This window comes from Procambarus clarkii, chromosome 1, assembly GCF_040958095.1.
Source record: "Procambarus clarkii isolate CNS0578487 chromosome 1, FALCON_Pclarkii_2.0, whole genome shotgun sequence".
In the NCBI taxonomy this organism is placed as follows: domain Eukaryota; kingdom Metazoa; phylum Arthropoda; class Malacostraca; order Decapoda; family Cambaridae; genus Procambarus; species Procambarus clarkii.
The window spans coordinates 19,154,574-19,180,482 of NC_091150.1; the positions used below are offsets into that span (position 1 = coordinate 19,154,574).

Here is a 25,909-nt window from a genome sequence, read left to right on the forward strand (position 1 = left end):
AACCTTAGTAGAATGGCCGTAGAAATGCGGGTGTACCTATTTATGTTAATTACAAAAGTAGCAACTTGAGCTGACGGCACTTTGCTTGCAGCCGTCGATCCGTCACTGTGTGTGGTGGAACCCGGAGCTGAGCGGCTGGGACAAGAGCGGGTGTCGAGTCTTCACCGGCGCCGACGACTACACCAAATGTAGCTGTGCCCAGGCCGGCAAGTACGCCATCCTCGCAGAGGAGGTCGAACCCGCGGTATGTATAGGCTGTGTAGGGCCTACCTCTTGCATCCCAACACCTGCTGGAGATATCCTGCGGTTACTACCCTACCCCGTGCTCTCATAACTCATCCAGACATCACTTCTTGTATATTGATCGAACCACTCCTGTTCTAAATCAACCCCCATACACTAACCTCTAACCTGTGGTGCCATAGTCTAACATGATGTAACCTGTGGTGCCGTAGTCTAACATGATGTAACCTGTGGTGCCGTAGTCTAACATGTAACCTGTGGTGCCGTAGTCTAACATAATGTAACCTGTGGTGCCGTAGTCTAACATGATGTAACCTGTAGTGCCGTAGTCTAACATGATGTAACCTGTGGTGCCGTAGTCTAACATGATGTAACCTGTGGTGCCATAGTCTAACATGATGTAACCTGTGTAACCACTGGTGTAAACATGTTGTTAACGCTGCTCTGACCTTGGGGCAAAGGTCATAACGGAGCTTAAGGGGAATAACCGCCATACCCTACACTCTGGAGGCATAAACAATCAGAAATATCACTTACTGCCCCTAGGAACAAGAGCTGATATACTGTGCTCATATATCAGTGGGGTTCTTTCTCCTATAATGCTTGGTTAATAGGCTTAACCCATCAATGTATATTGTAAATGCAATAATATATATAGTGATGTAGAAAGGTTTTGTTGACCAGACCACACACTAGAAAGTGAAGGGACGACGACGTTTCGGTCCATCCTGGACCATTCTCAAGTCATCGATTTGAGAATGGTCCAGGACGGACCGAAACGTCGTCGTCCCTTCACCATCTAGTGTGTGGTCTGGTCAACATACTTCAGCCAGGTTATTGTGACTGGTCGCCTGCACAGGAAGGTATTATAATGGAGGTAATTCCGCAGGTGTTGCCGGCGGAGGCGTCCTGGATGAGGCTGTTACGGTACGTCCTGTACGGGGTCTCGGCGCTCTGTCTCCTCCTCTTCATCCTCGTCGTCGCCTTCTCAGGGTCAGCCGCCACTTATTTGTATATTTTCTCCCACATACGTGGGCCAACCACTTGGGCTGGGCGGTAGAGCAATGGTCTGTTTCATGGAGGTCGGCGTTCAATCCTCGACCGTCCAAGTTGTTGGGCAACATTCATTTCCCCCGTCCCATCCCAAATCCTTATCCTGAAGCCTTGTCAGTGCTTTATAGTCGTAATGGCTAAAACCTTTATATATATATATATATATATATGTTTTATAGATTACTTATATTACATTTATAATATAAATATATAATGTGTCTTTATTACACCACTTGTGTTGTGCTGTCACCTCCTCTTTACTGCAACTTCCTTATTTAACACCTGTTTAACTCTCGTGTAATCAGTTTATTAAACAACTCTTATGTTTTGTTAATGTGTGTTGCAAGGTGTTCGTTGCACTCTGGTGTTGCAGGTGTTGACGACACTGTATGTCAACACCTGCCACTTGCACTCTGGTGCTTCTGGTGTGAGAAACCTGTAGAAGGTGTACTTACCACTTCCACTCTCATTATCTCAAACATCTAACACACCAAACACACTCTAGTTGCAACTCAAAGATACACTTAGACCTTGAGTAACAGTCAAGCAACACCTTGAGTAACAGTCAAGCAACACCTTGAGTAACAGTCAAGCAACACCTTGAGTAACAGTCAAGCAACACCTTGAGTAATAGTCAAGCAACACCTTGAGTAGCAGCTAAACAAGACGATAAAAATCCCAAGGTTTAAGTAGCACTTGTCACCTGTACAGGGACCTGAAGGAGCAGTTCCACCTGATGGGGATGACCCTGGCGGGGACGCTGCTGGTGGCCAGCCTGTTCATGGTGCTGAGTGACCTGCCCTCCGTCAGGGACGGCAGGCACATGTGCACGGCCTTCGGCACCGTCCTCCACTTCCTCTACCTGTGTGCCGGGGCCTGGGTGGCCATGATTGGCCATGCTACCTTCAACTGTATCACAGCAGGTCAGTGTATGCTGGGGCCTGGGTGGCCATGATTGGCCATGCTACCTTCAACTGTATCACAGCAGGTCAGTGTATCCTGGGGCCTGGGTGGCCATGATTGGCCATGCTACCTTCAACTGTATCACAGCAGGTCAGTGTATCCTGGGGCCTGGGTGGCCATGATTGGCCATGCTACCTTCAACTGTATCACAGCAGGTCAGTGTATGCTGGGGCCTGGGTGGCCATGATTGGCCATGCTACCTTCAACTGTATCACAGCAGGTCAGTGTATGCTGGGGCCTGGGTGGCCATGATTGGCCATGCTACCTTCAACTGTATCACAGCAGGTCAGTGTATCCTGGGGCCTGGGTGGCCATGATTGGCCATGCTACCTTCAACTGTATCACAGCAGGTCAGTGTATGCTGGGGCCTGGGTGGCCATGATTGGCCATGCTACCTTCAACTGTATCACAGCAGGTCAGTGTATGCTGGGGCCTGGGTGGCCATGATTGGCCATGCTACCTTCAACTGCATCACAGCAGGTCAGTGTATATGAATGTCGAGTGAATACTACATACTGAATTACAATTGAATATATTTAAATGTTTGATGATGTTGGTGGGGGTGTGACAGGTATCATCGGAGGTCGCCTGGGGTGCTACGGGTGCCTGAGCGTGGGCATCACACTGGTCTCCGTGGGTCTGGGCTACACCTTCTTCCTCCAGGACCTGGGCACCGACCCTCGCTGCTTCATCTCCTTCAACAACTTCCCCAAGTTGCTGTTCTTCAGCCCACAGGTGGCCTTCTGCTGCGTCGGCCTCTTCTGCGGCGTCGTCATCTTCTTCAACATGCGCACTGCTTCCCTCAGGTGAGTCTGGCTGTGTACATGTTGACTGCTACAGTCCTTCAGGCTTCATGACAACGTCTGCCCAAATTGTCAATAATCTTAAAAAAATTGTATGTCGTGTGCCCAGAGAATGGTAACCCGCAAATTATACTGCGGTTTAGCATTCTTATTATTACTTTTGCATTTTACCATTTTTATGGAGAAAGAAAAGAAATGCTTGAAATCACTGTTAAAGTCTTTAAAATCTGTTTAGAGGACTAATAACTTATTTTTATTGAAATAAATAGAACAGCTATTAACAAAAGTATAACATAGATTTAAATAAATAAAAGCCTTTTAGAAACCCCTAACAAAAAATGTAAGTCAAATTTTTAACAAGATAATTGAAAAATAACAATTTATAAATAGTAGTTTAGCAACAAATGTGAACGTGAAATTATAAGTTTTGGTTTATATTAAACATAAAAAATGAACTGTTGGTGCCCCGACGATGTCAGGATGTCTCACATGAGGCTCGTGTGTGTGTGTGTGTGTGTGTGTGTGTGTGTGTGTGTGTGTGTGTGTGTGTGTGTGTGTGGTGTTGAGAGCTGTGTTGGTGCCCCGAAGATGTCAGGATGTCTCACATGAGGCTCGTGTGTGTGTGTGTGTGTGTGTGTGTGTGTGTGTGTGTGTGTGTGTGTGTGTGTGTGTGTGTGTGTGTGTGTGTGTGTGTGTGTGTGTGTGGTGTTGAGAGCTGTGTTGGTGCCCCGACGATGTCAGGATGTCTCACATGAGGCTCGCGCGTGTGTGTGTGTGTGTGTGTGTGTGTGTGTGTGTGTGGTGTTGAGAGCTGTGCGCGCTGTATCAGCTGCTTCAGCAAGTGTACTCACAGGAAACAATAACTCGTATAAATATGTCGATGAATATACTGTTTTTACTGTTATTACGAGATTTCCAGACAGCCAATAATTACAGAAATAGATTTGCAGAGTTACAAAACTTAATTTTCTGTAATTTTGTGCGTTAGTCCAGTTTCTAGCCGATCTTTGTCAATGTTGTCCGGGGCAATTCTTAAGTCGAGACATTTTGGCCACATGGTAAAAGAGAGGCTGCGGGATCCGTGTGAGGACAGTAGCACTCCCGGTTGTAATTCCTTTACCCATGTCTTGGTGCAGTCGACTAAGGCGCGTCTGGGATCATCCCGGACGTAGGGTCGAACCCTCATCACGGCCCTTGTGGATTTGATCATTTGATGTACCACGCTATTGTGATTTCTGTGTGTGTTCACCTGCTTGAGCAAGTCCTGCCTCTAGGCGCGTTATCCCCCCCCCCTCCTGGGAGGATGACCCATGTAAGATTATTATATACGAGATGACAATGAAAAAGTCCAACATGATACCACAAGAAATGAAGCATAAATATCTTGAAGAAATTTATAATCAAACCGGAAATGAATAAGATCAAATTGACAGTCTGTTTATCTAATTTCCAACACCAATAGCACGGCTGGGACAGTATACACTGTAATTTACCAGGATTTACCTGAGGGCCACTAATACTAGTGGCCTCGACGAGGACAGGAAGCCGGTGGCTTGTCAAAAGTCCCACCGCCTATTTGCCCTGATGATCTTTTCCAGCTGTATTTTAAAAGCCAGCAAAGTATTGGCGTTTACGGCTTCGGCGGGTAGGCGTTTCCATGGGTTAATAACCCTGTGGGTGAAAAATCATCTCCTGTTCTCAGTGTTACATTGTGGCTTATTGAGCTTGAACCCGTTGCTCCTTGTTTGTGTTACATCTGACCTCTTGAAGAAATTATCCGGATCAACATCCTCCAAATTATTCAGTATTTTAAAGGTTTCAATAAGATCCGTCCTGACCTGTTTGGTGTGCAGTGTTGTTAGCCCTGTCGCACTCAACCGTTCCTGGTACGGGAGATGACTTAGCTCTGGATTGACTTTTGTTGCCCGGTGTTGCACTTTCTCCAGAGCAGCTATGTCTTTCTGAAGATGAGGTCTCTGCCTGGATGCAATACTCCAGGTGGAGGCGCACCACAGACTTGTACGGTTGAACGATTACTTTCTTTTCCTTGAAGATAAATGTACTCATGATTATTCTCAAGGTCTGGTGAGGTTTTTTTTTCACTTCCGCTCCCACTTGTTGTGCAACTTTTAGTGAATGATGGATCCTGACTCCAAGGTCCTTTTCTTCACCAATCTGTTGTAATGTGGTGCTGTCAATCTGGTAGTTGTGGTGTGGGTTGTTATGCCCCCACATGCAAGCTCTTGCATTTATCGACATTAAAAAGCATTTGCCAGTCTTCAGACCATTTGTGGAGTTCATATAAATCTCTTTGTAAGGTCTCAATATCACTCTCACTTCTCACTTTACCATAGATCTTTGTGTCATCTGTAAATTTGATGATGATGTTTGTGATATTCTCATCTATGTCATTGATGTATATGACAAAAAGGGTTGGCCCCAAAGTGGACCCCTGAGGCACCCCACTTAGCACATTTCTCCCGTCAGATTCATTCCCATTTAGCACGACCCTTTGTTTTCTATGTTTTAACCCTTGTTTTATTCATTCCAGTATTCTCCCATTTATTCCATGTGTCTGTAATATTCTTGCCAGTCTCTCATGTGGCACCCTGTCAAAAGCTTTAGCAAAGTCCATGTCAGCTACATCTACTGAAAGTCCTTTGTCTCAATATCCGGTTACTATTTCCAGAATTGTGAGCAGGTTAGTGAGGCAGGATCTATTTTTAACAACCCCATGTTGCGTTGATTTTACAAGATTGTTCTCTGTGAGATGATGAATGATTCCTTCCCTTAGGATTCTCTCCATGAGCTTGCAGATGTGTGATGTCAAGCTGATCAGATGGTAGTTTTCTGCCGAGCTCTTTCTGACTTTTTTGAAATCAGAGATGACATTTGCATATTTCCACTCCAAGGTAAACTATCCCTTGGTCCATGGATTGTCTGAGGAGGAGTTTCAGTGGTGTTCACAGTACATTTGCCAGTTCCTTTACGACTTTGGATTGGAATCCATAATGTCCACACCTGGGGCTTTTGAGTCTTAGTTTGTCAATGGTCTTCCTGATTGTGTCGCGTGTAATGGGTATATCACGTAATTCATTCTCTTCACCTCCTTCAAACGTGTGTGTGGGTGATGGGATGTCGTTTAATCTTCCTAGTGTGAACACTGATGTATAGTATTTATTCAGAGTATTTGCTGCCCTTTTATCATCCAACATAACTTGGTTAGTCTCATCTTTTAGGGGAGACTTTTAGTCTCATAGTTTATATATATGTTTATATATTATTTATTTAGTTTATATATGCATAGAATGATTTTGGATCTTCCCTTATGTTTTGGCCAAGTTTTCTTTCGGAGTTTTTTTAGGCAAATCTGATTTCCTGGGTGGCTGAATTTAATGGTTTTATATATCTCATAATCCATGACGTTCATCGTAGATTTATACCGTCTCCAGAGGTTCTGTTTAGTTGTTGTTGTTTAAGATTTGCTACCTGGAACAAAAAGTCTCAAGTAGCACGGACTATGGTGAGCCCGTAGTCAGCTTAATTATTAGCGCTCTTTTTACTACTTGTGTCATCCATCTTGTTCCCTTTGTTTTCTTTTGGAACAAATCTTTGTACGAGTTCAGTAATGACCTTTTTGAAATGTTCCCATGATGGTTCCCTGCCAAGATCGCCTGTCAGCGCCCTTCGTGAGGTATTTAGCAATTCCTCTCTCATTCCCTGATAGTTTCCTCGATGGTAATGTAGAAGGTCATCATCCTGGACCTTTACGAGAGTTTCTGTAATTGTGTTCCATCTTAGAATATTGTCATCACACGATGGGGTGAACTTTCCCCCTACTTGAATGTGATCGACCATGGCCTCCTCTGATGTTAGCACAAGGTCCAGAATGCTGTTACCTGGAGTGGGTTCTATCACATGTTTTTTGAGGAAGGAGTCTTGCACCAGGTTTAGAAATTGATCTCCCGCACGTCGTAATAAGGAATAATGCCTTTCAAACCGGTAGTGAAGAAAAAGCGCGCATTGACACCTATGCTTCTTCAACGCAAGCAGAGCTAATTGCCATTGTTATGTCGTAAAGATTCCTTCAAACAAACACCAACAGTTCAGTGATCTGTACTGATTCAAAAGCAGTACTACAAAGCCTTAGGAAAAAAGACAGAAACCAAGTAATAGTCATTGAAATCAGGAGAGTTGTGAGAGAACTAACCAATCAGGGAAGGGTGATCAAATTTCTGTGGGTCCCCTCCCATGTTGGAATCTGTGGACATGAACGAGCAGATGTGCTGGCTGCTGAAGGCGCTGAAGGAGACCACATGGAATACCTCAAATACAAGACTCTTCTACAAATTAAAGGTATTATCAGGCAACTTCATAGTGACAAAGGTTACTGAGGACAGAGGATAGAAGCACAAATCAGTTAGTGTGTACGATGGTACAGTATGGTTGCAGCTGGCACTCCCAGTCATTATGGACGAAGAGGAGGAGGACGAGGGAGAGAATCAGTAATAGCGAGAATCCGTCTTGGATACAAATATCCATGGAGATTCGGGTTGGAAACAATTGTTGAGCAGCGGAGTTGCAGAATCTGTAGTGACGGTGACGGACACCGCCTTGACCACTACCTGAGAGAATGTGAACATCTAAGATACATTAGAAATGTGTAGAATAATAAACCCCACATTGTTTGAATTAGAAAAACACTATTTGTCAAATATAGATACTATTCTTTAAAGATTCCCCCCGCTTTGCACCCGCAAGATAACGTAAGTTTAGGGATTGGTAATGTTAATTCTTGTTTGATGAGCTGTTCATATGAAATAGCTAAACAAGTCCCAGCTGTGTCTGGGTACAAGTGACAACATGAACAACCCAGCGGGTTTTCTTCCTATTGGGGAGTGTTGTACATTCCTCACTCACTCACTCACTCACTCAAAGGATGAGTGGCGCTGCCCAGGAAACACGCTCTCCTTACTATAATTCCATTACTGTTGCTGCTTCAGGAACAACCCGGGCATATCAGACTACCGCTCCTTCAGCCTCGGGGCCGCTGTCTTCTCCATCTACTTCTCCCTGACCTGGGCCGTCGGTACCGTCACCTACCTCCAGCTCGGCCTCAAGGTCGACCTCTATCCTTTCTTCCAAGTCCTCAACGGCTTGATGGTGAGTCAGCTGACCCACTTGTACACCCATCCTCTATATGACAGTTGAGTAATATCCGAAGGTTTGTTGATGATATGATAATTGTATTGTGTTGAAGCAGATGGTAGCGAGTGTTGTTGTGTTGCAGGGCGTGGTGCTGCTGCTGTGTCTGGGCGCTGGCTCCTCTCGCTTCCGGATGGTCCTCGCCGGCCAGGCCAAGCGAAGGGTAAACAAAACCTTGTCTTACACCCCCGCCTTCTCTACCCCCTACCTCACACCTCCCCAGTAGCCCCAAACCCTCCCCAGTAGCCCCAAAACCTAGCTCAGGAACCCCAAAACCCTCCCCAGTAGCCCCAAAACCCTCAACAGTAACCCCAAAACCCTCCCCAGTAACCCCAAAACCCTCCCCAGTAGCCCCAAAACCCTCCCCAGTATCCCCAAAACCCTCCCCAGTAACCCCAAAACCCTCCCCAGTAACCCCAAAACCCTCCCCAGTAACCCCAAAACCCTCCCCAGTAGCCCCAAAACCCTCAACAGTAACCCCAAAACCCTCCCCAGTAGCCCCAAAACCCTCCCCAGTAGCCCCAAAACCCTCCCCAGTAGCCCCAAAACCCTCCCCAGTAACCCAAAAACCCTCCCCAGTAACCCCAAAACCCTATCCAGTAACCCCAAAACCCTCCCCAGTAGCCCCAAAACCCTCCCCAGTAGCCCCAAAACCCTCCCCAGTAACCCAAAACCCTTCCCAGTAACCCAAAACCCTCCCCAGTAACCCCAAAACCCTCCCCAGTAGCCCCAAAACCCTCCCCAGTAGCCCCAAAACCCTCCCCAGTAGCCCCAAAACCCTCCCCAGTAGCCCCAAAACCCTCCCCAGTAGCCCCAAAACCCTCCCCAGTAACCCAAAACCCTCCCCAGTAACCCCAAACCCTCAACAGTAACCCCAAAACCCTCCCCAGTAGCCCCAAACCCTCAACAGTAACCCCAAAACCCTCCCCAGTAGCCCCAAACCCTCAACAGTAACCCCAAAACCCTCCCCAGTAACCCCAAACCCTCAACAGTAACCCCAAAACCCTCCCCAGTAGCCCCAAAACCCTCAACAGTAACCCCAAAACCCTCAACAGTAACCCCAAAACCCTCCCCAGTAACCCCAAAACCCTCAACAGTAACCCCAAAACCTCCCCAGTAGCCCCAAAACCCTCAACAGTAACCCCAAAACCCTCCCCAGTAACCCCAAAACCCTCAACAGTAACCCCAAAACCTCCCCAGTAGCCCCAAAACCCTCAACAGTAACCCCAAAACCCTCCCCAGTAACCCCAAAACCCTCAACAGTAACCCCAAAACCCTCAACAGTAACCCCAAAACCCTCCCCAGTAACCCCAAAACCCTCCCCAGTAACCCCAAAACCCTCCCCAGTAACCCCAAAACCCTCCCCAGTAGCCCCAAAACCCTCCCCAGTAACCCAAAACCCTCCCCAGTAACCCCAAACCCTCCCCAGTAACCCCAAAACCCTCCCCAGTAACCCAAAACCCTCCCAGTAACCCAAAACCCTCCCAGTAACCCCAAACCCTCCCCAGTAGCCCCAAAACCCTCCCCAGTAGCCCCAAAACCCTCCCCAGTAACCCCAAAACCCTCCCCAGTAACCCCAAACCCCTCCCCAGTATCCCCAAAACCCTCCCCAGTAACCCCTAAACCCTCCCCAGTAACCCCAAAACCCTCCCCAGTAACCCCAAAACCCTCCCCAGTAGCCCCAAAACCCTCCCCAGTAGCCCCAAAACCCTCCCCAGTAACCCAAAACCCTCCCCAGTAACCCCAAACCCTCCCCAGTAACCCCAAAACCCTCCCCAGTAACCCCAAACCCTCCCCAGTAGCCCCAAAACCTCCCAACAATGCCCTCCCCACACCAACACTTCCATTAGTGAGCTCGAACGAATAGTATTTTACCTCAAACCTCGTCTCTCACCCAACCTTCTAGGATTTCCTTTACCCTCACCCAGGGGTTTACTGCCCCACACCCTGGGGTTTACTGTCCCACACCCTGGGGTTTACTGTCCCACACCCTGGGGTTTACTGTCCCACACCCTGGGGTTCACTGTCCCACACCCTGGGGTTTACTGTCCCACACCCTGGGGTTCACTGTCCCACACCCTGGGGTTCACTGTCCCACACCCTGGGGTTCACTGTCCCACACCCTGGGGTTCACTGTCCCACACCCTGGGGTTCACTGTCCCACACCCTGGGGTTCACTGTCCCACTGTGCACCAGAGGTCACCACTGTGCACCAGAGGTCACCACTGTGCACCAGAGGTCACCACTGTGCACCAGGGGTCACCACTGTGCACCAGAGGTCACCACTGTGCACCAGAGGTCACCACTGTGCACCAGAGGTCACCACTGTGCACCAGAGGTCACCACTGTGCACCAGGGGTCACCACTGTGCACCAGGGGTCACCACTGTGCACCAGAGGTCACCACTGTGCACCAGAGGTCACCACTGTGCACCAGAGGTCACCACTGTGCACCAGAGGTCACCACTGTGCACCAGAGGTCACCACTGTGCACCAGAGGTCACCACTGTGCACCAGAGGTCACCACTGTGCACCAGAGGTCACCACTGTGCACCAGAGGTCACCACTGTGCACCAGAGGTCACCACTGTGCACCAGAGGTCACCACTGTGCACCAGAGGTCACCACTGTGCACCAGAGGTCACCACTGTGCACCAGAGGTCACCACTGTGCACCAGAGGTCACCACTGTGCACCAGAGGTCACCACTGTGCACCAGAGGTCACCACTGTGCACCAGAGGTCACCACTGTGCACCAGAGGTCACCACTGTGCACCAGTGGTCACCACTGTGCACCAGAGGTCATCACTGTGCACCAGAGGTCATCACTGTGCACCAGAGGTCACCACTGTGCACCAGAGGTCACCACTGCACCAGAGGTCACCTCTGTGCGCCAGAGGTCACCACTGTGCGCCAGAGGTCACCTCTGTGCACCAGAGGTCACCACTGTGCACCAGAGGTCACCACTGTGCACCAGAGGTCACCTCTGTGCACCAGAGGTCACCACTGTGCACCAGAGGTCACCACTGTGCACCAGAGGTCACCACTGTGCACCAGAGGTCACCACTGTGCACCAGAGGTCACCACTGTGCACCAGAGGTCACCACTGTGCACCAGAGGTCACCACTGTGCACCAGAGGTCACCACTGTGCACCAGAGGTCACCACTGTGCACCAGAGGTCACCTCTGTGCACCAGAGGTCACCACTGTGCACCAGAGGTCACCACTGTGCACCAGAGGTCACCACTGTGCACCAGAGGTCATCCCTGTGCACCAGAGGTCATCCCTGTGCACCAGAGGTCATCCCTGTGCACCAGAGGTCACCACTGTGCACCAGAGGTCACCACTGTGCACCAGAGGTCACCACTGTGCACCAGAGGTCATCCCTGTGCACCAGAGGTCATCCCTGTGCACCAGAGGTCATCACTGTGCACCAGAGGTCATCCCTGTGCAACAGAGGTCATCACTGTGCACCAGAGGTCACCACTGCAACAGAGGTCACCACTGCACCAGAGGTCATCACTGTGCACCAGAGGTCATCACTGTGCACCAGAGGTCATCACTGTGCACCAGAGGTCATCACTGTGCACCAGAGGTCATCACTGTGCACCAGAGGTCATCACTGTGCACCAGGGGTCACCACTGTGTACCAGAGGTCACCAGAGGTCACCACTGTGCACCAGAGGTCACCACTGTGCACTACATGTCACCACTGTGCACCAGAGGTCACCACTGTGCACTACATGTCACCACTGTGCACTAGAGGTCATCACTGTGCACCAGAGGTCACCACTGTGCACCAGAGGTCACCACTGTGCACCAGAGGTCACCACTGTGCACCAGAGGTCACCACTGTGCACCAGAGGTCACCACTGTGCACCAGAGGTCACCACTGTGCACCAGGGGTCACCACTGTGCACCAGGGGTCACCACTGTGCACCAGGGGTCATCACTGTGCACCAGGGGTCACCACTGTGCACCAGGGGTCACCACTGTGCACCAGGGGTCACCACTGTGCACCAGGGGTCACCACTGTGCACCAGGGGTCATCACTGTGCACCAGGGGTCACCACTGTGCACCAGGGGTCACCACTGTGCACCAGGGGTCGCCACTGTGCACCAGGGGTCACCACTGTGCACCAGGGGTCGCCACTGTGCACCAGGGGTCGCCACTGTGCACCAGGGGTCACCACTGTGCACCAGGGGTCGCCACTGTGCACCAGGGGTCGCCACTGTGCACCAGGGGTCGCCACTGTGCACCAGGGGTCGCCACTGTGCACCAGGGGTCGCCACTGTGCACCAGGGGTCGCCACTGTGCACCAGGGGTCGCCACTGTGCACCAGGGGTCGCCACTGTGCACCAGGGGTCGCCACTGTGCACCAGGGGTCGCCACTGTGCACCAGGGGTCGCCACTGTGCACCAGGGGTCGCCACTGTGCACCAGGGGTCGCCACTGTGCACCAGGGGTCGCCACTGTGCACCAGGGGTCGCCACTGTGCACCAGGGGTCGCCACTGTGCACCAGGGGTCGCCACTGTGCACCAGGGGTCGCCACTGTGCACCAGGGGTCGCCACTGTGCACCAGGGGTCGCCACTGTGCACCAGGGGTCGCCACTGTGCACCAGGGGTCGCCACTGTGCACCAGGGGTCGCCACTGTGCACCAGGGGTCGCCACTGTGCACCAGGGGTCGCCACTGTGCACCAGGGGTCGCCACTGTGCACCAGGGGTCGCCACTGTGCACCAGGGGTCGCCACTGTGCACCAGGGGTCGCCACTGTGCACCAGGGGTCGCCACTGTGCACCAGGGGTCGCCACTGTGCACCTGGGGTCGCCACTGTGCACCAGGGGTCGCCACTGTGCACCAGGGGTCGCCACTGTGCACCAGGGGTCGCCACTGTGCACCAGGGGTCGCCACTGTGCACCAGGGGTCGCCACTGTGCACCAGGGGTCGCCACTGTGCACCAGGGGTCGCCACTGTGCACCAGGGGTCGCCACTGTGCCAGGTTGACTGAATCTCTTCCCACACTTGGGACCCTCGTGAAGTTTATCACCTGTATGCACTACCATGTGACTAACATGTGTTCACTAATGTAAACAGACTACTGCACAATTGCTACGTCAACTGACTCCATATTGTAATAGTCTATGCCTGTTATGCTAAAATATCAGTCACCTTTCTTGCATTCATTTGTTGATTTCCATGAACGCTCTAATTTTGTTAACCTTCTTCTCGTTAGTGTTAAGAGTTTTACCCCCCCCCCCCTCACACTTTGTTAAATTTGTTGTGTGTTTATTTTATGTTTTGTCCAAAACGCTGTACATAATAGTGGCTTCATTAGTGTGTGTAACTCCTGTCTCTACAGCTGGGCATTATTACTCTTACCTTCTGTGTACCTCGGCTCTCCACATGTCAGTTGCGTAATTTAGAAACTGTACTTGTGATCGATCTCGAACCCATTATTGATGTGACGACTTATACTGAATTTTGTACCTTTGCTTTATTCAAAAATAACACCAAAAATTACCTAATTTCCTCCTCATAGTTTCCTACCTTGTGCCTCAAACTCCCACTGAACCTTGTACTACCCACTACCCCAATATTAGTACTTAAGACATATATCCTTACCAGTGTAATCACCTCTGGCAACTTATGTTATTGTTGCTATAAACCCTTGCCACAATGGTTCATCTTGCCTGATATGTTAGGGGCCTGCGGGAAGTGCTGCGTGTTACTGGCTTGGTGAGAGTACCAGTCTTATGTGATCTCACCAACCCATTGTACCTTATTGTGAATAATTATTATTATAGAGGGAGATGCTACTGAGCTACGCCCGGAGGGGGAGTGGGGAGGACACCAGACGGTTGGGCTCCCCTGCTGACCAGAGGCGCCTGCCCCCCACCACACCACCACAGCCCCCCACCACACCCGCCGCCCCACCTCAGGTTAGTACCCCACAGGCCAGCGTCACCCGCACCTGTGGCCGGCTTCCTCACACTGGGTAAATATAAGTATTGCCAGTGACGTACGCAGCCAGCCAGCCGTGCCCATGCGGGATATTATTGGATAAGTAATTAGGCTGGCACCAGTTGGGTGCCACGGAATTTCACACACTAGGAAGGCCTAGTGTGTTATTTAAAGATATATGCTATGTGGTCTTCCAATGAGCCAGCCCTCCAGTGGCCTTAAAAGCCTGTGCCGACATGAATATTATCAGGTCATATTGACGTCACACACATTGTGCACATTTTATAATGAGTAAGCAGAGAAGGAAGTGTCTTTTAAAGTCATGTATACCAATAATGATTGAATTACATACAAAGTAAATGAACTCATGGAATGGATAAAGGAGAATAATTGCACTTATAGAAATGAAACAGTCCAGTCATCTAATACTGTTTTCCCCCAAGACTACTATGTTGTCAGGGCAGGCAGAGGAGATGTCCTGTTGATCCAAGAGGACTTGACTTTGAAGGAGCTGTCATCCCACATTTGGAAGGATTCAGTGGCTATATAACAGGAACCACAACAACGGGAGGGCTTAAGATGATAGCTGTGAACTATAATCTTCCGCAAAACAGCAGACAATCCAGGCAGGAGTCTGACAGAAATGATAAAATATTATTACTACCTTGGAAAGAGCTGCCACTGTTGCAAACAGGAATGGTTCTCGACTCCTGATCAGTGAAGACTTCAGTGACGGTGAAGTAGATTATGAGAACAAGTAACCCCATGCGGGTACCCATACGTGAAGCTAGAGCTTCTCGTAGAAGAAGTAACGAGAAACTTCCTAAGTCAACATGTCAGTGGACCGACAATTAAGCATGACGGACCTGCCAGGCTTGACCTGGTATTCACACAGTGAGTCACACACATAAAGGAAATCAATTTCTTACCCCATTTGCAAGCGAGCGATCACTGTGTGTAGTGGCACTTGAGTATGTTGTGGAAGTATAGGAATTTATTCTTTAGGAAAAATGCCATGACAAAAAGATAGCATACCAAAAGGGAGAGTATGATAAAATAAGATACCATCTGTCAAAGATGTATTGGGAGGTAAGACCTAGGCGTCCTCACAGGCATTATGGACTTATTCCACGAGAAATGCTTGGAAGCAGCTGGTAAATTTGTTCCTCTTGAGAGAGAGGAGAATGAAAGGGATAAGTCCAAAATCAAATCAAAAATCAAATCAAAATGTTTATTCAGGTAAAAGTTCATACGTAGAAGATGCGTCACAAACATAATGTTGGCTTTACAGATAGAACTAGTACATACAATACATAAAGCCACTAACAGACACACAGCGTTTGGGCAAGGGACCAGGACTTAACAATGACGTCAGGAAGCAAAGGGCATAAGGATGAAGGCGTAGAAGACTACAAGAACAACAGTAGAGAGAAGTACCAGTAGGTCAGAGATGATCACCTCAGAGTAAGTGCAGGTGAAACAGGAAAGCAGTCTGAAAATGGCATTACAACCCAAGCAATAACCCAACACAAAATGCTTCACAACTACATCACGAGGAAAACAACTGTTAAGGAACAAGTAATGAAAATGATAAGACATATGTTGACCAGACCACACACTAGAAGGTGAAGGAACGACGACGTTTCGGTCCGTCCTGGACCATTCTCAAGTCGATTCAATCGACTTGAAAATGGTCCAGGACGGACCGAAACGTCGTCGTCCCTTCAACTTCTAGTGTGTGGTCTGGTCAACATACTTCAGCCATGTTATTGTGACTCATCGCCTGATAAGACATAACTCATTCACTGAGAATGACAGAGAAGTGTGTGACAAACTCAAGAGAACATACCAGGAAGATCTTGAAGAACTCCAGGTTGTAATCCTTTTCACCATGTCTTGGCCTGAGTGTCTCGGACGTCTGCCTGGGAACACCCACCCCCATAGGTTCGAATCCTCACCACGGCCCCTTCGGATTTTCTCATTAATTATTGTGTTGTTAGTGATAATTATTGTTGTGTTAATATTAATTATAGTAATAATTACTTTGGTGTTAATATTATAGTAATATTAATTATTGTAATAATAAATACACAAAATTTAATTTTTTTTTTTTAGGCTGGTGAAAGGTCGTGGTCGAACACCTCGCTGAACCTCAACTGAGGCGTCGCCCCTGAGAGCTGTGAGGGACGGTGCAGGAGTCATCCCCTGCCCCTGAGAGCTGTGAGGGACGGTGCAGGAGTCATCCCCCGCCCCTGAGAGCTGTGAGGGACGGTGCAGGAGTCATCCCCTGCCCCTGAGAGCTGTGAGGGACGGTGCAGGAGTCATCCCCCGCCCCTGAGAGCTGTGAGGGACGGTGCAGGAGTCATCCCCCGCCCCTGAGAGCTGTAAGGGACGGTGCAGGAGTCATCCCCCGCCCCGTGCTCAGGGGTAACCCCTCTAGCACTAACTGACACAGTCTCCAGCAAGAAACACAACATTGTAGTTATATTCCATTTACTGCCACCAGATAAATATTGGACTAGGCTTCACTAACAAGAAGACTTTAGGTCCTGTTAATAATTATGAAGACGCCTGTTACTTATCCAGACAAACAAACAAGGTTGATGGCACTTCATACTTGTATCTCAAATTGATGTATAATATTTAGTGTGTTTTTTGTTCATATGATTTGGAGTTTGTCTTTAAACATAGAAAACCTTGAAGGGAGACTCAATTATATCTTTATATAAGATATATTATATATAAGGACAAGTTGGGTGATGCTCCAATTGTATAAGAACTGTTCTTATGATAATACATTTCATTCACTTAGGCACGAAGACTCGAACCGTCTGTCTCTATCTGTCTCTGTCTGTCTCTCAGACATTGTGCAGCAGTACTCTAGAGTGGAGTACTGCTGCACAATGACAGCACTTTTCAAAGCTGGAGAAATTGCTGACCTGGAGAGCGTGCAGAGATCCTTTACTGCTTGAATCCATTCAGTAAAACATCTAAACTATTGGGACCGACTAAAGAGCCTAAATCTGTACTCCCTTGAGCGCAGGCGGGAGAGATACATAATAATTTACACGTGGAAAATAGTAGAGGGGCTGGTCCCAAACCTGCACACAGAAATAACATCACATGAGACCAGAAGACATGGCAGGATGTGCAGAATAACCCCGTTGAAAAGCAGAGGTGCAACAGGTACTTTGAGAGAGAACTCTATCAACATCAGAGGCCCGAGACTGTTCAACACGCTTCTGCTACACATAAGGGGCATAACTGGCCGACCCCTCACAGTGTTCAAGAGAGAACTGGATAAGCACCTCCAAAGGATACCTGATCAACCAGGCTGTGACTCATACGTCAGGCTGCGAGCAGCCGCGTCCAACAGCCTGGTTGATCAGTCCGGCAACCAGGAGGCCTGGTCGACGACCGGGCCGCGGGGACGCTAAGCCCCGGAAGCCCCTCAAGGTAACCTCAAGGTAACCTCTCTCTCTCCAAACACGGGACGGGGCGTGTGTCTGGGATGGACAGTATGACGTAATAAATACACATTACATACCATTGTAGTCAAAATGTGATATATTATTTAAATTTTGTGGACATCAATGCGTAATGTTTAATATTATACTAAGAAAAACACAAAGAAACACATCCTAATCCAATTAATATAATCAAAGAATCGTCGTGAGGTTCCATTTCACTTATGCCGTCCCGAACCCGACTACGTTGGGCATGTACCCCACGGTAATTAAGGTGCAAAGTTGAGTGAGGCTAACCCCAAGCGTCTGACTTCAATCCTCGAGCAAACAACACAGACATTCCAATGTGTAGATGTAGATTATAAATGATGACAGCAATTTTCTACATTTTTGCTTTTGATTCACAAAACTTTTATTATGTTGGAAACTGTCCATTAATCCACTAAGACAATAATATAAGAGGAATGCCAGCCAGGTATTAGTGGTAAGCCAATAAGAGACGCACATGTGCTGCAATGTTGTCATATCAAGCTCCGTTCACGAACCTTAATGCTGTAAAATGTATATAGCTACATGAGCATAGAGAAGCTAGACTATAATAATAATAATAATAATCTTTATTTAGGTAAGGTACATACATAAAGAGATTTACAAAGTTTGTTGGCTTTATAGATAGAGCTAGTACATACAATGCCTAAAGCCACTATTACGCAAAGCGTTTCGGGCAGGCTCCCATGGCCTAGGTATCAGGTATCTGGTCTAGGTATCATCTCTGTAGCACAGTGAACTAAGGCTGCGCATGCTAGACCTGCTTGTTGTGTCTACACTCTTATTACTGCTGATAATTCTTGCCTCTCATCTATCTTATGAAGCTTTATTAGTGTGTGAATAATATATAAGTGTTGAGGCCATGGGTTAGTGTTGAGGCCATGGGTAAGTGGGTAAGGTCATATGGGGTAAGTGTTAAGACCATATGTAAAGGTTCTTTGGAAATGTTAAACTATTTTATGTGATCAGTGAGCAGCCCGGCAACAGTTATGGCTAATGGAATAAAACATGCGCATCGCTTTTCTGTTTTGTCACCTTCTTGTTTACCTAAATCCTTACATAATCACGAATAATGTGGTTAAGTTGGCATGATAAGACGCACACAAAATGTGTGTAGTTTTAAAGAGAAACAGCTCCGTGGTGTCGCCTTGCCGTGGTGAGGGACTCGCATACACCTGCCTGGGACCGGTGAGGGGCTCATATACACCTGCCTGGGACCGGTGAGGGGCTCACATACACCTGCCTGGGACCGGTGAGGGGCTCACATACACCTGCCTGGGACCGGTGAGGGGCTCACATACACCTGCCTGGGACCGGTGAGGGGCTCACATACACCTGCCTGGGACCGGTGAGGGGCTCACATACACCTGCCTGGGACCGGTGAGGGGCTCACATACACCTGCCTGGGACCGGTGAGGGACTCGCATACACCTGCCTGGGACCGGTGAGGGACTCACATACACCTGCCTGGGACCGGTGAGGGCTCCATCTCCTGCCCCTCTTTGGGTGGTGTACGTGCACATGGGCACCAACATGGGAGCCTTGTGAGTCAACGGACCGCCCGCTGTAGGGGCCGCCCGTGAAGGGCCGCCTGTGAGGGGCCGCCCTGAGTGGATGGTTGGGTGTCCAGGCTGGGGCGAAAGGGAGACTGGGATCTTTGCACCAGTGTGGGAGAATGGACGAGGCAGTAGGACTCTCCTGTTGAAAAAAGGGGAACACCGCTGAGGACGACGCACCCTTCCTGCACTGGCCCGCGCTTGACCTTCCTGGCTGTCCTAGTAGGTGGTAGCCCTTGGCTCCAGGCCCCAGACTTTTAAAATAATATATGGAAACTGAACCAACCTCTCTAACCCAGGCTCGTGGGGTGGGCGACCAGGCCCCCACCCACCCCAACAAGTCGGACTGTGATGGAAGACTGGGCTCTGAAGCCTCTGCTACATTGGGCTTGTCTCATGTGATTTTTGGGGGGCACCGGACTGAAGATGGCAGGTCAATCGCCTCGTCAGCTTGGTCGACGTCATACCTATGTACTTAGATTGAAGGTTACATCCTTCGTGGGGGCAAGTGTACATGTATACAGGGGGCAAGTGTACATGTATACAGGGGGCAAGTGTACATGTATACAGGGGGCAAGTGTACATGTATACAGGGGGCAAGTGTACATGTATACAGGGGGCAAGTGTACATGTATACAGGGGGCAAGTGTACATGTATACAACGCTTGACTGCTGTAGAGGGTTCTCCGTCGGCTTCCGCCTGTTTTTAATAAGGAGGTCGGTATAGTCTTCTTTGTTTTATAGAATATGATTAGGCCTATGTTTTGGTTAGCAGTTATGCTTTTTACTCCTTTACGGATTATTTCTTTCATTATTCGTTTCTCTTATTTTATGTTCACTGTGCATGATGGATTTATAATATAATTTTATATAAGGTGTTGTGGTTTCTGTTCTTGGTTCAGGATTGTATTATCGGTCCAAGTGTCGTCTTATTGTAGTATTTATTTCCGTGTTGCTGTAGCCATTGTTCACCAACACCCGAGTTATTCTTCCAAACTCCCTACTCACGTTGCTCCATTCAGAGCTGTGGGTAAGAACTCGACGAATATAAACGTTGAGAACACTGGCTTTGTATCTTTATGGCCACTCACTCCTACCGTTTAGGCATAACCTTATGTTTGTAGGCTTAGTATAAACGCTGGTGCTTAGAGAGGCTCCTGTTTTTGTTATTAGTACATCCAGGAATGGCAGACTGTTATTCTCACTATTTTCATGTGTAAAACGGAGTACTGACTCTCTCTCTAGATGGCTTTTTAGATCATTTAGTTTATCTGGGTCTTTTATTATGACTGTCTTCTCCAAGGCCTACAGGGCAGAGGAAAGAGCCCTAAAAGAGATCATTGAGAGGAACGTTACCCCAACTGACGTCAACCATAAAAGAGATCATTGAGAGGAACGTTACCCCAACTGACGTCAACCATAAAAGAGATCATTGAGAGGAACGTTACCCCAACTGACGTCAACCATAAAAGAGATCATTGAGAGGAACGTTACCCCAACTGACGTCAACCATAAAAGAGATCATTGAGAGGAACGTTACCCCAACTGACGTCAACCATAAAAGAGATCATTGAGAGGAACGTTACCCCAACTGACGTCAACCAAAAGATAAAACTAACATTATAAGAATAGGAAACCTGCCAACCTGCTAATGAAGAATTCTCCCGACGCCAAGAACAACGATTTGAAAGTGACAAAATTCGGGTGCATGAGGGAACTGCGTAAAACCCTGGTTTGTGTCTCGGAGAGTCTGCATACAGGAACCGTTGGTAAATCGGGATGATTTCCCAGTTGCAGTTCTTTTACCATGTCGTAGCTCAGTCGATTAAGGCAGCGTCTGGGATCCTCTCGTACGTAGGTTCGAACCCTCGTCACGGCCCTTCTGGATTTGTTTGTTCATTTGATGTTCATTTTAGCTCAGTATTTACTGTATCATTTAGAGCAAGAGGGTCAGGACTGGAGTAAATGAAGGTTGTGCCGTCAGCAAATAGAACTGGTTTGAGGTGTTGGGAGGCATTTGGAAGGTCATTAATGTAGATGAGAAAGAGGAGAGGGCCGATCATGCTATTGTGATTTCTGTATATATATATATATATATATATATATATATATATATATATGTCGTACCTAGTAGCCAGAACGCACTTCTGAGCCTACTATGCAAGGCCCGATTTGCCTAATAAGCCAAGATTTCCTGAATTATTATATTTTCTCTAATTTTTTTCTTATGGAATGATAAAGCTACCCATTTCATTATGTATGAGGTCAATTTTTTGTTATTGGAATTAAAATTAACGTAGATATATGACCGAACCTAACCAACCCTGCCTAACCTAACCTAACCTATCTCTATAGGTTAGGTTCGGTTAGGTAGCCTAAAAAGTTAGGTTAGGTTAGGTTAGGTAGGTTAGGTCGTCGAAAAACAATTATTTCATGAAAACTTGGCTTATTAGGCAAATCGGGCCTTGCATAGTAGGCTGAGAAGTGCGTTCTGGCTACTAGGTACGACATATATATATATATATATATATTAGTATATTTTGGTAGCAGTCTTTCCTGTAGACATATTTTATTAAATATGACCGAAAAAGTAAGATTAATAATTCTAACACGAATTTTCTCAATCTTTCGTACATTATGCTTCACTGTTGGAGGTAAATCAAAAATCACTTCTCCAAAATTCATTTTTATTTCTAGTCTGACGCGACACGGGCGCGTTTCGTAAAACTTATTACATTTTCAAAGACTTCACAAATACACAACTGATTAGAACTTGCATTTCCCTGATTTTATATCTACTTTTGAGTGAGGTGGGAAGGGTGATGTGGCATTACATTTGAGTGAGGTGGGAAGGATGATGTGGCATTAGAGGATATTAATAGGGTATTAAAAGTATCAACACAAGACAGAACACGAAACAATGGATATTGAATAGAAGTGTTTGTAGAAAGCCTATTGGTCCATATTTCTTGATGCTTCTATATTGGAGCGGAGTCTTGAGGTGGGTAGAATATAGTTGTGCAATAATTGGCTGTTGATTGCTGGTGTTGACTTCTTGATGTGTAGTGCCTCGCAAACGTCAAGCCGCCTGCTATCGCTGTATCTATCGATGATTTCTGTGTTGTTTACTAGGATTTCTCTGGCGATGGTTTGGTTATGGGAAGAGATTATATGTTCCTTAATGGAGCCCTGTTGTTTATGCATCGTTAAACGCCTAGAAAGAGATGTTGTTGTCTTGCCTATATACTGGGTTTTTTGGAGCTTACAGTCCCCAAGTGGGCATTTGAAGGCATAGACGACGTTAGTCTCTTTTAAAGCGTTCTGTTTCGTGTCTGGAGAGTTTCTCATGAGTAGGCTGGCCGTTTTTCTGGTTTTATAGTAAATCGTCAGTTGTATCCTCTGATTTTTGTCTGTAGGGATAACGTTTCTATTAACAATATCTTTCAGGACCCTTTCCTCTGTTTTATGAGCTGTGGAAAAGAAGTTCCTGTAAAATAGTCTAATAGGGGGTATAGGTGTTGTGTTAGTTGTCTCTTCAGAGGTTGCATGGCTTTTCACTTTCCTTCTTATGATGTCTTCGATGAAACCATTGGAGAAGCCGTTATTGACTAGAACCTGCCTTACCCTACAGAGTTCTTCGTCGACTTGCTTCCATTCTGAGCTGTGGCTGAGAGCACGGTCGACGTATGCGTTAACAACACTCCTCTTGTACCTGTCAGGGCAGTCGCTGTTGGCATTTAGGCACATTCCTATGTTTGTTTCCTTTGTGTAGACTGCAGTGTGGAAACCTCCGCCCTTTTCCATGACTGTTACATCTAGAAAAGGCAGCTTCCCATCCTTTTCCGTCTCGTAAGTGAAACGCAGCACGGAACTCTGCTCAAATGCCTCCTTCAGCTCCTGCAGATGTCTGACATCAGGTACCTGTGTAAAAATGTCGTCAACATACCTGCAGTATATGGCCGGTTTCAAGTTCATGTCGACTAAGACTTTTTGCTCGATGGTACCCATGTAGAAGTTTGCAAACAGGACACCTAGGGGAGAACCCATAGCGACCCCATCTACTTGCTTATACATATGCCCATCCGGGCTCAAGAAGGGTGCCTCTTTAGTACAAGCTTGGAGTAGTTTCCTCAGAATACTTTCTGGCATGTCAAGAGGAGTACAGGCTGGATCACGATACACTCTGTCGGCTATCATTCCGATTGTCTCGTCCACAGGTACGTTGGTAAACAGCGATTCTACGTCCAACGAGGCTCTTATCCCTGTGGCCCGTGCGCCCCGCAGTAAGTCCACAAATTCCTTTGGAGACTTCAGGCTGAAGGCGCAAGGAACATAAGGAGTCAGCAGGCCGTTGAGTCGCTTTGCCAATCTGTACGTGGGTGTGGGTATCTGGCTAATGATTGGCCGAAGTGGGTTTCCAGGCTTGTGCGTCTTGACATTTCCATACGCATATCCAGGTTTATATTCCCCAATGATCTTTGGCAGGTGGAGTCCGGATTTCTTGGCGTTCACAGTTTCGATCAGTTTGTTGACCTTTGCTTTTAATTCGGCTGTAGTGTCCTTCGTTACCCTTTGGAACTTAGTTTGGTCAGAGAGTATGATGTTCATTTTCGCCAGATATTCGTCTTTTTTAAGAATGACATATATTGGCGACTTGTCACCTCTCCTGACAACTATCTCCTTGTTCTCGCGAAGGCTTTTAGCTGCCGCTCTAAGCTCGGGGGACAGTATGGTGCTTCTGTAGTTGCCTCGATTCTTTCCTCCTTCTGCAATAAGTTCTGCTTGTAAGGTATCTTTGGTAGTGACCTTCTTTTGTGTCTCGAGGTCGAATATGTCGTCCAACAAAATTTCCAACTCCACTTTCCGGGCCATTTCACTCGGTCTGGACATAACATGACAGTTTATGCCCAGATTTAGGAGAGTGACTTGGTCCTCAGTGAGGTTAATTCCTGCAAGGTTCAGGAAGCCATCTCTTGGTCGTGGAATTGCCATAGGTCCTCCATATAATGTTGTTAGTTTCTTGATAATCCTTGTTTCAGTGCTGAGGTGATGTTGGTCTGTGAGGATGTCGAGGTGTTGTTCAATGCGGGTACGGATACTATGGTCGATGTTGCTATTTCTCCACTCGTTTGTAGCATGAAGTAGTTGCGTTTTTTTTGTCTTTGATTTCATTCTCTGCCTTGTATATCTGATCACGAATCAGATCCTGGCGATATTTTATCGTGAAGGCTTGATTCCTTGCTGCTGGGTCGTGCACTTTAACATTAGTATATTTTGGTAGCAGTCTTTCCTGTAGACATATTTTATTAAATATGACCGAAAAAGTAAGATTAATAATTCTAACACGAATTTTCTCAATCTTTCGTACATTATGCTTCACTGTTGGAGGTAAATCAAAAATCACTTCTCCAAAATTCATTTTTATTTCTAGTCTGACGCGACACGGGCGCGTTTCGTAAAACTTATTACATTTTCAAAGACTTCACAAATACACAACTGATTAGAACTTGCATTTCCCTGATTTTATATCTACTTTTGAGTGAGGTGGGAAGGGTGATGTGGCATTACATTTGAGTGAGGTGGGAAGGATGATGTGGCATTAGAGGATATTAATAGGGTATTAAAAGTATCAACACAAGACAGAACACGAAACAATGGATATTGAATAGAAGTGTTTGTAGAAAGCCTATTGGTCCATATTTCTTGATGCTTCTATATTGGAGCGGAGTCTTGAGGTGGGTAGAATATAGTTGTGCAATAATTGGCTGTTGATTGCTGGTGTTGACTTCTTGATGTGTAGTGCCTCGCAAACGTCAAGCCGCCTGCTATCGCTGTATCTATCGATGATTTCTGTGTTGTTTACTAGGATTTCTCTGGCGATGGTTTGGTTATGGGAAGAGATTATATGTTCCTTAATGGAGCCCTGTTGTTTATGCATCGTTAAACGCCTAGAAAGAGATGTTGTTGTCTTGCCTATATACTGGGTTTTTTGGAGCTTACAGTCCCCAAGTGGGCATTTGAAGGCATAGACGACGTTAGTCTCTTTTAAAGCGTTCTGTTTCGTGTCTGGAGAGTTTCTCATGAGTAGGCTGGCCGTTTTTCTGGTTTTATAGTAAATCGTCAGTTGTATCCTCTGATTTTTGTCTGTAGGGATAACGTTTCTATTAACAATATCTTTCAGGACCCTTTCCTCTGTTTTATGAGCTGTGGAAAAGAAGTTCCTGTAAAATAGTCTAATAGGGGGTATAGGTGTTGTGTTAGTTGTCTCTTCAGAGGTTGCATGGCTTTTCACTTTCCTTCTTATGATGTCTTCGATGAAACCATTGGAGAAGCCGTTATTGACTAGAACCTGCCTTACCCTACAGAGTTCTTCGTCGACTTGCTTCCATTCTGAGCTGTGGCTGAGAGCACGGTCGACGTATGCGTTAACAACACTCCTCTTGTACCTGTCAGGGCAGTCGCTGTTGGCATTTAGGCACATTCCTATGTTTGTTTCCTTTGTGTAGACTGCAGTGTGGAAACCTCCGCCCTTTTCCATGACTGTTACATCTAGAAAAGGCAGCTTCCCATCCTTTTCCGTCTCGTAAGTGAAACGCAGCACGGAACTCTGC

General features: G+C 47.3%; 1 protein-coding gene across 1 annotated transcript in view; it reads left to right on the forward strand.

Moving 5' to 3' along the window:
* The window catches only part of LOC123753959 (adhesion G-protein coupled receptor D1), a 47,298-nt gene extending 28,537 nt beyond the window's left edge, over positions 1-18,761 (forward strand). The window contains exons 12-19 of the mRNA XM_045735984.2: positions 92-244; positions 1,133-1,236; positions 2,008-2,219; positions 2,831-3,065; positions 8,066-8,225; positions 8,353-8,430; positions 14,071-14,205; positions 16,343-18,761. Of these exons, the coding sequence (XP_045591940.2) occupies positions 92-244; positions 1,133-1,236; positions 2,008-2,219; positions 2,831-3,065; positions 8,066-8,225; positions 8,353-8,430; positions 14,071-14,205; positions 16,343-16,387 (1,122 nt within the window). The 3' untranslated portion in view covers positions 16,388-18,761. The remainder of the gene's footprint in view (positions 1-91; positions 245-1,132; positions 1,237-2,007; positions 2,220-2,830; positions 3,066-8,065; positions 8,226-8,352; positions 8,431-14,070; positions 14,206-16,342) is intronic.
* Positions 18,762-25,909: the final 7,148 nt, after the last annotated feature.